At 40.0% G+C, this 12736-nt stretch overlaps 2 protein-coding genes across 2 annotated transcripts; both read right to left on the bottom strand.

Moving 5' to 3' along the window:
• Nucleotides 1–768: 768 nt before the first annotated feature.
• Nucleotides 769–8634, bottom strand: slc7a4 (solute carrier family 7 member 4). The gene is made up of 5 exons (XM_075468542.1): nt 8490–8634; nt 5927–6973; nt 5104–5810; nt 4884–4992; nt 769–2947 (listed from the first exon to the last, which is right to left on the bottom strand). The coding sequence occupies exons 2-5, from the start codon at nt 6906–6908 to the stop codon at nt 2721–2723; spliced, it is 2025 nt and encodes a 674-aa protein (XP_075324657.1). The 5' UTR covers nt 6909–6973; nt 8490–8634; the 3' UTR covers nt 769–2720.
• A 1706-nt stretch (nt 8635–10340) lies between these two features.
• Nucleotides 10341–12471, bottom strand: dgcr6 (DiGeorge syndrome critical region gene 6). Its single transcript, XM_075469110.1, has 5 exons — nt 12089–12471; nt 11760–11920; nt 11460–11560; nt 11224–11364; nt 10341–11057 (listed from the first exon to the last, which is right to left on the bottom strand). Exons 1-5 carry the CDS (start codon nt 12190–12192, stop codon nt 10980–10982), a joined length of 585 nt encoding a protein of 194 aa, XP_075325225.1. The 5' UTR covers nt 12193–12471; the 3' UTR covers nt 10341–10979.
• Between the last annotated feature and the right edge of the window lie 265 nt (nt 12472–12736).

Below are 12736 nucleotides of genomic sequence, written 5' to 3'. Positions count from 1 at the left end.
TAGAAATGTTGTCAGGAGTTCTGTATTTAGCAGCCAGTTGTAGTATTAAATTACCAGGCTACAGGTGCTTGAGTGTGCTAAAGAGGAGTATAGGTATGATATTAAACATGACTGTAACTCAACATTCTAGATATTCAGTGTCTATCAAGAGTTTAAAAAAGAGCTGACAACGTCTTACAAAACGAAAATTTAAGAAGGACAAGTGATTGGCTGTTGTTTGCAAAATCTGCAAAGGAATAACTTTAGGGAACAACAACAAAGAGTCTTAAGTGCTGACTGGGCTACAAATTCCCCCGGTACTAATTTTACGGGATCTGATGTTGTCTGTGGGAAGCAAGTTCAATTCACAAAGACCCCGGCCCACAACCTACAGGAACCAAATGATCGTTTGTTAATGTTTAAGTATCAGAAACTCCAGGAAATGTTCTTTGTCCATGTCTTGACTGGTCAGAGCTTTGTTCTCTGTATGAGAAGGACAGTCAATTAAAGGCAGGTTGTCATAGTATTGTGGATGATCAGTGTATTTCATTATAATATAATGATTTCAGTGAAAAAGTATATTACTCTGATCTAGACGCTGCACTCGGGAGTAGACACTGAGCAGCACCTGGTACATAAAGGAACTCAGACCTCTCAGTTTCCATTATAATTCTGCCAAGTACTTCAGACAGGCTGTTCATTGGAGAAACGAGATTCATAGCTCAGATGAGAACAGCACAGGATGCGATTCTCTCGCATGACATTTACTGTGCAGTAAAAATACTCTGATTTTCTTTTTTTAATGCTGCTTTAAAACATTTATTTTTTTTGTCTTTTCCATTTTACACAGACATACACTGTAACATAAAGATTTGAGACTTTAATGTGCAAGTACAAAGCACAATACCATTCAGAGGTAAGAAAAGAATCCGACCAAGTAAATGTATGCTTCCTGGCACAAAAAAGACAGAAAGAGTTGAGAGAATGTTCAGCCTAAAAAAGCGCAACAGTATAAATATATGTCACTGGCCCCAACATCAAAAGCAAAACTGAAAAAAAAATAAATAAATACTGGACAATAGTTTGCAAATTGTGCAAAGTTGTATAAAATTCTCTTCAAACCTTAATTCTCTTTTAAACTATGTCAAAATGCCTCCTAATGTACATTCTCTTTCATATTTGGATTTTTATTTTTGGTTCAATAATTCAAGAGCATAAAATCCTGGATAAGAGTTTTTTTTTCTAACAGGCAAATAAAAGAATCATAAACCAGTCAGACTGACTGCTTCGGCTTTGGAGTTCAGTCTTCATTGACAGCATGTTTAAGGCCATTGGTCTCTTATGTAACGTGCAAAAACAAACTGAAATCAATAAAAACAGACAGTGACATCTTTCAAGTGCTTTTACACATTTGATTAAAAACTTGCCTAACTTCAGTTAATTTACTGATACGAGAGCAGACTGAAGGAATGTTATTTCTATAGTACAGGAGTGTTCTCACAAGTGTGGTTTTCTCTAATCTAGGTCATGCGGCAGACTGGCGACAGGGACTGCTGCAAATCTGCTGGGATTAAGGAGGCCTCAGAGAGATGAAACAGATCCCAGGTTTAATATAACGACCAATGCCTGCCTATTCAATTTTTTGGCGTAAAAAAAATTCATTAGCTTTGTGCTTGTCTATATGCTCATCAACCTAATCATTCCCCAGGTCACCTAAGGTAATCTCAGTGATCGGTGTGCTTTGAGTTATAATCTCATGGTAACAGGGAGAGGGGGAAAGGACTGCAGACAAAAGATGCATTGGAAAAAGACTGCTCATGATGAAGCACACACACACACAAAAAAGCAGGGTCATGGGAAAAGATTTAGGCAATTATGGGAGGAACTGAAGTGTTCAGATGACACAACCGGTTAACCAGTAGAGGTACATGTAAAACGTATGACACAGAAATAGTAACAGCAAAATAGCAAAAACACGACAATGACAAGAAAACAGAAAATATCAAGATAACGTGCCCTGTACATGTGGAAAGTATAAGTGGTAATATTAGAAAAATGAATAAATAGAATTTATTTTATAATATAGGAATAAATATTTTGCCAGAACCTGATATACATAGGGAAGGCTAGGTATACCAAAAGAAGTAGATGGGCAAGATAAATCCAAATGATGAAAGCCTGCAGTATCTTCCGTGGAATTGGGGAGAACAATTTGTGAAGAGGAAAAAATGTAAACTCACAACTCTGTGCAGTAATCTAATGAACAATTAAAACATCTCTCAAAATTTATGTAGGTTGTCTTCCACTTTTTAAAGAAAAACAGTACATGTTGATTTTTCCAGCCCCAGAGCTGTGTTAAACTGTAAAAACAAATGAATAAATCCTCCAGTGTTTGTGAGAAATAAAGCACCATATTTAACCTACAACTGTGTGGATTCTGACAAACTGCTAAGTTTGCAGGAAAAGAGCTGGTCGTGAAGGATGTAACACAACTTTGATGCTAAGAGTTCACAGGAAAGTAATAAAGCTCTCTACTGTACATTCGAGTATTACAATATATACAAATGTGCTTCACAATAAGACAGAGTGAATCTCATCCACTGGTGAACATACACTTGCAGAGCAACAGGTACAGACTGTTGAGCGCTAATAGGAGACGGATACAGAAAGTACACTAGTAATAATACAGTATGCGTGAGAGACAACAGGCAGTTGTAATTATGAATCACATGAGTCACACATCATCTTTTTCCAGTGTAGTCCTCAGCTGTTGGGGCTGTTGGGGCAGCAGAGGGGCTGATGTGGTGCGCTGAGTTGTCCACTTGACCATCGGGCTGGACGGACTGCACAGTCTCCACCAGGCTGCCGCTGGGTAGCACCACATAGCGGGCTGCCATGTCTTTGGGCTGCAGCTCCCGTATTCCCTCCTTACTGTGCCAGATGCCATAGCCAAAATACACAATAAGGCCTGAAAAAGGTATGGCATGAGACATTATACTGAGGCAGTCATTTAAATCAAGAAAGCATTGGACATATGCTTGAAGAGAGAAAAAATATTAATATAGTTTTTTTAGGGTGGAAAAATAAACAGATTTATGTCACAAAGATGCAGAAAAATACTGCTGGTGAAGTTGTAATGTTCACATTTACACTATCCTATTTGTTAAACTTACAAGAATGCAAGTCAATATATTGACATTCTCACACTCACAATGATACACTTTTGTTAAGCAGGTCTACTATCTTCCCAATCAGGTCTAGCATGTTAATGTTTGCAAATCAGCAGTCAACTCCGCCCAAAAACATGCATGTCAGGTGAATTGGGGACTCTAAATTGACCCTAGGAGTGAGGAGGATGATTGTTTGTCTCGTTTGTCTCTATGTTGCCTGGTGATGGACTGGCGAGCTGTCCAGGGTGTACTCTGCCTCTCACCCACTGACCCCTGCGCCCCATAAGTTGTATAGAAAATGGATGGATATTGATAGCTATGTTTTAATTAGTGTAGAAACATGTGAAAATAAGAATCATTACCTTATAACACACATCTGATATATCCCCAGATGTGTTCCAAGTCCACCTCAGTGCACCTCCACCATGTTGCAACATCATATTACTACAGTAGCCCAGAAGCTGCAAACCACTTTAGTGTAGACCTTCTGTATGTTTCACAGCCAGCCTTAGTTTAATGGTAGGTCAGAGGCATTCAGCTGGTTTGTTTAGCAATTTGTGTCGCTAGATGTAAATTGTATAAAAAAAGCAAAAAATGTAAAACACGGAAGTAGCCATCTTGGTTATTGAAAACCAGACCTATAAAACCTTTTTGTACAAAGAGGCATCCCACCCTGCAGTTCATTAAAAAGGATGCTTATTTAAATCACTTCCACAAAGGCTTAGGCTTTTTTTGTACACTCTATGGCCAAAACGGATGATGCAGTTGTTGGTCACTGAGAACTCAAAAAAAATCAAAGACATTGTCATCAGTCATCAGATTTCTTATTGAGCAGCTAAAGTTCTAAACCCAGTAAAAATATTTCTTTTTTTTTGCTTATCTCAGCTCATTTTGTTTGTGGAAAAGCAGTGAAGCCTACCAGCCATGTTTTTTATCACACTTTGTGCACTGAATAAAAAATGTAAAATGATGTCACTGACTTCCCTCTTTTAAGGTATATCTAACGAGGTATTAGCAACAGAAAAACAAACACCATCATCATATGGCTAAATAAATACCTAAATAGATAAAAACACAAATAGAACTCAGATGCATTCACTTTGTCAAAAGCTTTATGTAAACTACTGTACACTAGATTAAATCCAATATTTTTGCTCATTTGTGTTAACTGTGTAAACAGCTTTCTTTTCTAAAAGGCTCTTATGGTAGATAAGTGTGGGGACAAAAGCCTTGTCAGGCAACAGGTCCTGTCAAGTGTAATATTCCACAAGTGTGCATCTTGTTAACTTGCATCAGGCTGACAGTGGCATTTAAATGGTTTACTGATCCAGAGGAGCCTTAAGCTAATACAGATTATCGTGTTTCCCCAGTGATCCCCCTTTCACTGACAGGCATAAATGCTGTTTAAACACCATCTACAACCTCAATGGATGCTGATGAAAGGGAAAAGTATTCTGTTCTATTTGAAAACATGGTATGCAATCGGCTCATGTAACACATTAAAACACTGGCGTCAAAGGGTTTTATGACAGGGCATTCAAACAGCTTCCTGAGATAAGATACACATTATGTCTCAACTAGAGGCTGTAGGCAGAATGTGTGTGGAGAAGAAGGACTGTGCCCAATACTTAGCCACCAATTAAGTTGCACAAAATAGTGTTTTGCAGAAAAAATTCTGAGAAATATATTTCTTTGGCCACTATATTTTCTGCTTAAGTTCAGATGTTATCTTACCAATGGCAATCCACACAGCGAATCGAATCCAGGTTAGAAGGCTGAGCTTCATCATGAGGAACACATTAAAAAGGATACTTGCAGCTGGAGTCAGTGGAACCAGAGGAACCTATAAAACAATGAAACTTCAGACATTCTCCAGACATAGTTAATACAATTTTCATATTGGCAAATGGAATGAAATTTAACACCGATTTAAATAATAGCAGTGAAAGCTCACCTGGAATGTTTTGGTGTTTTTTTGTGGCTCATGAACCCATATAAGTGCCAGGCTGATGATGTAAGCTAAGCTGAAGATGACCAGAAGCATTGAGAAGCTCCAGACCGGCAGCTGCAGCTGTTTGATTCCAAACTCCAGCACAGCACAGAGGGATACTGAGCTCACTATCAGAGTTAACACACCGAAAGCCACCACTTCACCTGGCTCACAGTCCCCCAGCAGCCTGTCCAGGTACGGCTCCCAGTAGGCCTTCAGCTGCCCCACCCCACGTCGCTCTCTTGTATTCTGCCTCTCCACCAGCTGGAGTTTGTCAGAGAAGGATTCATATTGCTTGGGCCCATCGCTGTCATCAGTTATGGCCTCAGACTCTGATGGGGCAGATGAAGGCTCAGCGTTGGGGTTGGGAGATGTGGAACCTGTGTCCTTGGAGCTGGTTTTCTCAGGCTGGAAACGCAGGACAATAACACTTGCTGCCACAAAGGTGTACGCCAGGAGAGTGCCGATAGACAAGAACTGGACCAAAGCTTCCAGGTCAAAGACCAGAGCCATGGTGGCCATGAGAATTCCAAACACCAGAATAGCATTGACGGGAACTTTGGTGAGGGGATTGACCTTTGCAAAAATGGAGAAGAACAATCCATCATCTGCCATGGCGTACACAATCCGAGGGAGGGAGAAGAGATTGCAGAGCAGCACAGTGTTCATTGCTAAAAATCAGTACAGAGAGAAGATAAGTTTAAAAAAAAAAAGTCAATACTGCAGCTAAACATAATATATTAAACACCATTTAAGTTGCACTGCTCAGTTAGAGGTTGAAACTCACCACAGATGGATCCTACAGCCACAATAACTCCAGCCCAACTGTAACCACGGCGGAAAAAAGCATCTGCCAAAGCTGAGTTGGGATCAAGTGTTCGCCAGGGTACTATTAGCGTAAGCACAGTGGATACCAGGATGTAGGCTGTTGCTGCAAGTCCTAGGGAGATGGCAGTGGCGATAGGGATAGCTTTCTGTGGATCCTTTGCCTCCTCACTTGAGGAGGCAATGACGTCAAAGCCCACAAATGCATAAAAGCAGGTGGCTGAGCCTGCCAGTATTCCAGACATCCCAAAGGGGGCAAAGCCTCCTTGCTCCTGGCTCCAGTTGGCTGGTTCAGCCAGAATGAACCCAAAGACAAGGATGAAAACAATGACACCCATGCTTATGGTGGAGAAGATATGGTTTAGATAAGAGGACACTTGAACTCCAAAGGAAATAAAGACAGAGGCAATGACAAGAATTCCTGCTGCAAGTAGGTCAGGATAATGGGCAAGGAAGGGCACGTTCCACTGCATGATGTGTGTCTCTGTGAAGTTCTGGATGGCATGGTTAAAAATGGAGTCTAGATAGCCACTCCAGGCACGTGCTACAGCAGCACCTCCGATCATGTTCTCCAGAATCACATTCCAGCCAATGAGAAAGGCCCAGATCTCTCCCACAGAGACGTAGGTAAACATGTAGGCAGAGCCTGTTTTGGGAATGCGTGCTCCAAACTCTGCATAACAAAAGGCAGCCAGTAGAGAAGCAATACCTGCGAAAATGAAGGATATGATGACAGCTGGCCCAGCCGTGTCTTTAGCCACAGTTCCCGTCAGGACATAAAGCCCAGAGCCCACCATGCCACCAACACCCATCAGAGTCAGGTCCACGGTGGAAAGGCAGCGTTTTAGTGACGTTGCCATCATGTCGCCATCTAGCGTTTTGAGTCGGTTCAGTCGCTGACAAAGGCGCACAGCTGGCGCACAGCCTCTCGGACAAGTTGCCATAGCTACAGTGTTAAACAGGCCAGCTAGGTGGGTTGGTGCTGCAGTTGTCAAACTGGATCCATTACCTGTTTATGAAGATGCAAGACAGTTAGAATATTGACCAAATGACATTTGCAAACACCTGCAGCTAAGCTTTAAGGATGTATTGGCTGAAGTCTGTATATTGGCGTTATGTGTTTGGTTCAACATGTTCAACATTTATATCAATATGCTTGGTTTGTGCGAAGGAAAACTTTGAAACTGACATGAAATTGTTTAATTTTACTAATATCTAATTGAATAAAGTATGGATTATTACATAATTAGTTTGTTTTTAATAATTCTACTTAATTTTTTTTAACCAGGCAATATAAACTATGATGAACGAAGAAGGGGAGCAGTTCAGGTTCTTAGAAATAACCCAACAACACACACACTGAGCACATATATTTCTCATAACTATAAAGTATTTTTAAGCTGGTGTCAAGTGGAGGGAGCAGCATCATGGAATGCGTTTCCCTCCAATTAGATAATAGTAACACTTCTTCTGAATTAAGACAGTAACTTCCTGTACAGTTTTGCAGGATATAGGTCTGCAGATAAGTTGGGAGCAGACCAAGAATAGCTTCATAGATGAAAATAAGCCCGTGTCAATATGGTCATTATGGTTCACCCTGAAGACAGTGATCTTACTGACATATACACAAAAATAACAGTGGTATTTCCTCCAAACCAGTCGTTTTTAAAAGAGTAATATAAAGACAATTCTACATGTCGAATATGAGCTCAGTGTTCTTCTTCAGAGAGAGTAAAAATAAGGCAAGGCAATTTTATTTGTAGAGCACAATTCGTACACAAGGCAATTCAAAATTTAGCTTTACAGCTACATAAAATCATAAATCAAAATAACGTTTGATATTGAGAAACACTGTGGACAACACAGCCATATTAATGTATGTTGTATAAATGGATTATTGATATATCTTATATACGTTTATTAGCATGTGATTGTTTTATGTGTGTTTTGTAACTTTTATATCTTTCTTTTACAGACCATTTGTGTTTTGCACCCAAGACACGAAGCCATAACGTCTGACACTACCCTCACCACCCAGCAGGCCAGCCACGTCACCTAAGGCATCGCTGAAGTATAAAATTATGCCACCCGAATATATTTGTCTTTGTTAAAGACCATTTCGTCTTTTCATCAGAAATGCGCAGTATTCATTCTCCCAATCAGCAACCGACGACTCATCATCCGATTCCTGGCCTCGATAAACATATGGCGACAGCGGGATGCCTCCATAATAATTACGTAACGCTTTATTCCCGGCTGGAAATAACACTGCTGTCATAAAGTACACGACTCGTTTACATTACATATCAATGAAAGCATAGACACCAAGTAAAAAGATAAAAATACAACGACGAATGGTAAAGGCGTTATTTTGGATGGTACATTAATAATTTACAACAGAATGGAAAAGAGCGCACCATGCGCTGCGCTACATCGCACTTTCCATTCGTGAGTTAGGTGTGACTGTCCCCTTCCTCTTTGTGCTCACAAAAGGAAAAGCAGTAACACAAAAAATAAATAAATACCTTTGCTGCTCAGGCTCGGTCATCTTTAGTTATATCGACCTGTTTCCCCAGTGCAGCGCTGTTAGGAGTTACCGGGGAGCATCGCCTGATGATGGAGCTGAAGGTGCACCGATGAGGAATAAAACCAACATGCACTGTCTGAGCTACTTCTTAAAGGTACAGTCACCTCTTTCACAGCAAGAGGGCTTCCCCACCGTGCCCCACCCAACCCACATCGTGGCAAATCTATACTATCCAGCTGAGAGGGCGGACCTCAAAATCCTCACTGGTGACAAATAAACGTGACCCTGTTTTAAAGGTGATTAGGTTGGCTTAAACTGTTTGCTGTAAAACGCAAAAGTATCAAAATGGATCTTATAATGCCCTGAGATGGAATTGTAGGCTTATACTGTCTTTGTTGAGATGATAAAGATATCTGCTGATTTGTGTACACAGAAATGGTCAGATTTTTACTGTTGTGTCACATTTGATGGGTGAAATAGTCTGCAGTTGGAGGTGTTCAGGGGTGGTGCCACACAGCCTTCTGCAATGTGGGAGAGTCTAAATCAAGCCCCTTCCTGACCACTTCTGCCTTTAAGTAGTCTGACATGTTGTATTTGCATTCAGTTGCTGTTTGAGCCAACATTTTATAGTTAGTTGTTTAAATCAACATGGTTAAAGTTAGGAAAATAACTGCACAAAAACTGACACAGTTATAATCTATTGCGTCGAAATATCCTTTTCCTAGATTACGAGCTGTCTAGTCCCGCCACAAAACATACTGTACACTGGAACCTGACCTTTTTAAATACAGTACATGGTACATTGCGATGCCTTAAATGTATGCACAGCACCAGACTTTCTGTGACCGCAACACTGGTAAAGCAGGAATTATATTGGGTGTGTATCAGATGGATTTACTTGCATTCAGTCTTTCAATAGCTAGGTTTACATGCACAGCAATATTTAGTTATTAACCTGACCATTAAAACATTGCCATGTAAAAAGCATTTTGTGGTCACCTTAACCTGAATAAGGTCACTATAGAAATAAGCATTAATTGAATAAAGCTAAGTGGAGATTACAAAGACATGTATACAGTATTACAATCAGAGTTTCCACAAGCAGACACTGCTGCTTTACAACACATGCCTTCATTTTTCACATTTTCCAGGTTTGCTTGTTATATGTTACTTTTGCCTTTGTTTTTTCTAAGAACCTAGTTGCTCGTTTAAAGCGTGTTTTCATAGTTTTTTTTTTTTTTTTTTCAGCCACGATATCTTTACCTGACTCCCGCCCTCTGGTTGTGAGGAAAGGGAACGCCCCCGCGTGTAGTTGGTGAACGCAGCCAGATGACGTGAGTCAGGTTAACGATATCTGGCACCAGAAGCAGAATTGTTTCAAAACAGAAAGGCTGTAAAAGTAAAAAAAACAAAAACAAGACACACTTGGGGTGATGAAGAAATCTAAGTAATGCTGTGCGTTTTGAAAGTTACGGGTATGTTTAACAAGGATCCGTTCAAAAAGTACTTGAGTGGAATCAACAGAGGCCTAACCATAGCGTGTGCCCTCTGTCAGTAAAGAAAAGGCCGTGCTAAGGTTTTTTTTTTTAGTTTTTTTTTAAAAAAGCTTCTTTTTCAGGGGGTATGATCCCCTTGATCGAGCCGAGGTGAGGCCATTCAAACTAAATACTTTGTTATGAATCAAAAATAATAATTCCAAAAGGCACACAAATAAACTAACAGTCATGTGTTACTTGTTGGTAAATGTCTTGTCCTGTCTTCACCGTGGGATAGTTAAGAACGCAATTTTGATCTCTCTGTATGTCTTGTATATGAAGAAATTGACAATAATCCTGATTTTGACTTTGACTTAACAGCTTCTAGTGATTTATTAAACTCTTTCAGACATGGCTAGAAACGGAGCTTTGTTACAAACTGAAACCACACGACTTACAGATGACAACAAGGCCATAAAGAAATATTTGCACAACAAACCTTTTTGTGTGAAGAAAGTAATAAGTGGTAGACAACTGTTGCTGCTTAAAATTGTGCTTAAGTGCAACTAAGATCTACAAACTTTTCCAAATGAAAAACACTTATGTGCCATAGAGGGCTCTACGTCTTACCGCTTTAAGGTCACATCAAAAATACGAGTCAAAGCCATCTCAGTTAATATTCGTCTCCTCAAGCATGTGAAAAATCCAAAGGATTTATGACAAAACAGCTTCCTTATACTCAAAGTCTGTCACAGTGTTCTGCTGCTCTCCTCCAGGACTTGTAACATCGTCCTTGAAGGGAGCCTTTTTCAACATGTTTATTACACTGATGACATTCCTCTAAAAACATGTGTTTAGCCATTTCTGGACTTGCTGCTTCGCAGAGGAAGCAGTGTTGCATGTTGGCTGATGTGAGACAAAATCTCACAATGAGATGGCGATGCCAACTCAGGCTGTAATTGACTTGTGTTGATAATTTCTTTTGGCACAATTGAGCCTTTCTCTTATCTCTCTCACAGCAGACCCGACTGTGACTCTTTCTGTTGAAGCTTGAGAATCAGTTCAAGGAGGTTCATCTGCACTGTCAGCTCCTGAAACACAAAAAGATTGAAGAGAAGTTAACGCTGACATACATCACCATCTGTTGGATAAATGTTTTTTATTATTATTAAAAAAAGGATTGATGCAATCTCATCATTATTTGTTGGTGTTAGTGAGCATTTTATCAGCGGTGTGTAGACAGGAAAGGACATCAACCTGAGGATTAGTGGTGATATAAAACCCAGGGACTCCAGCCTTCTCCAGGGTGTTCTGCTGGTCTATTACTTTTTGATCCATTTCTGCAACTATCTTCTTATCCATCATCCTTTGTTCCTCTCGCACTCGAATTTCCAGTGCCTATGAACCCAACCCACAGGTGTTAGCAAACAAAAGGCATATGGCAATACCATATCCCTCTGAGTAGTAAGGGGTATTTGAAATCAGATTCTTACCTCAAGCTCTGCTTGTTGGTTTGACTTAAGAAGAGCAAGGTTGTGAGACTTGCACGACTGTAAAGCCTCTTTGTGTTTCCGTGCCAGATCTTGTTTCAGTGCTGCAAATAAAATAAACCAGTCAAGAGTATTAATTTCACTAATAATCGCAAATTACAACCACAAACTGTGAACCTACTTGACCTACTTGCGGATCTGTGGGGTCTGTAGGTTTTAGCAATTACAAATATTGCAGGCATAATGATGCTTCTTGATCAGGCTCAAATAATCCCTGTGTGTTTTTGGTTGTCTAACACTAACCTTGGTGTTCACAGTGCAGCTTCTGCCTTTGGTTGTACAGATTTTTCTCCGTCAGATGTTGAATATCCAGGAGGCCCTGCACGATCTCATATACTGTCCCATCAATGAGTGCTAAAGCCAGGTCACTCAGCGTGTTGTAGGAGAGGCGTTGCTGGAAGGAGCTGGCCACGGAGAAACATTAAGTAAATTCAACAATAAGAATCAGAATGCAGTTATGAATCGTCCTCAAAGGGACGTAAAAAAAGTTTTACCAGTGGTTACACCGCCACCACTGGTAAAACTAGCTCTCTGAGTTATGTGAAGGATGCATGCCCTGAAGGAAACAATACCTTGATAAGTCTTTGACCAAAGTTTGTAGTTCGGATAATAGGTAGTAATGTCTTTCTTGTTGTTTTGTAGAATCACCGCCAATGACTCCGGGATAACCATCCATGTCTTTCAGTGGAAATATGAAAACAATTCGAGATGTTGGTCAAAACATTCAGCTGGCTAACAATACCAGGTTCAGCTGTATTAGTTTCACTATATTCATGTTAAAAGGTTTTCAGAAACATCACTAAATTAATCTATTTTTATACCAAACTGTAAATAATAATCTTCGTGAGTCAACAAAGTGAGGTTAAAACGGCAAAGCAAAGAGAAATACTGTTATTGACTTATTGGTTTCAGTCACGGAATAGTATTCGTTTGTATTATTCTCAATCCATTCCAAGCTAAATAGGACCCCAAGTTGCTGGCTGTAAAGATGCCTGTCAGTAATTTTGCGTGATGTAGCGTAAAATGCTCGGCAGATGGCGCGTTGTATCAAAATTAGAGGACCAGATACCGTCATGTCAAAGAAATTACGGCGGTTTCAAGTAAGAATTTTGGGGGAAAAAAATGAAAAAAATGAATGAAGCGTTAATTTAAATAATGCATTACTGGACACGATCTCTGGCTAACATAAAAGTAACAACCCTCAGTGCTTTTATGGATAC

Source organism: Odontesthes bonariensis, chromosome 6, assembly GCF_027942865.1.
Source record: "Odontesthes bonariensis isolate fOdoBon6 chromosome 6, fOdoBon6.hap1, whole genome shotgun sequence".
Taxonomy (NCBI): domain Eukaryota; kingdom Metazoa; phylum Chordata; class Actinopteri; order Atheriniformes; family Atherinopsidae; genus Odontesthes; species Odontesthes bonariensis.
The sequence above is the reverse complement of the archived record's forward strand: the minus strand, read 5'-3'. Positions and strand labels throughout refer to the sequence as shown.

Excerpts from the sequence above, each read along its gene's own strand:
- slc7a4 (XM_075468542.1), bottom strand. The coding sequence starts at position 6,908 with ATGGCAACTTGTCCGAGAGGCTGTGCGCCAGCTGTGCGCCTTTGTCAG. Across the intron at positions 5,811-5,926 it reads GGCTGTAGGATCCATCTGTG|CAATGAACACTGTGCTGCTC; the intron begins GTGAGTTTCAAC and ends ACTGATTTTTAG. Across the intron at positions 4,993-5,103 it reads AAAACACCAAAACATTCCAG|GTTCCTCTGGTTCCACTGAC; the intron begins GTGAGCTTTCAC and ends ATTGTTTTATAG.
- dgcr6 (XM_075469110.1), bottom strand. The coding sequence starts at position 12,192 with ATGGATGGTTATCCCGGAGTCATTGGCGGTGATTCTACAAAACAACAA. Across the intron at positions 11,921-12,088 it reads TTGGTCAAAGACTTATCAAG|CTCCTTCCAGCAACGCCTCT; the intron begins GTATTGTTTCCT and ends CTCCGTGGCCAG. Across the intron at positions 11,561-11,759 it reads GCTGCACTGTGAACACCAAG|CACTGAAACAAGATCTGGCA; the intron begins GTTAGTGTTAGA and ends TTTTATTTGCAG.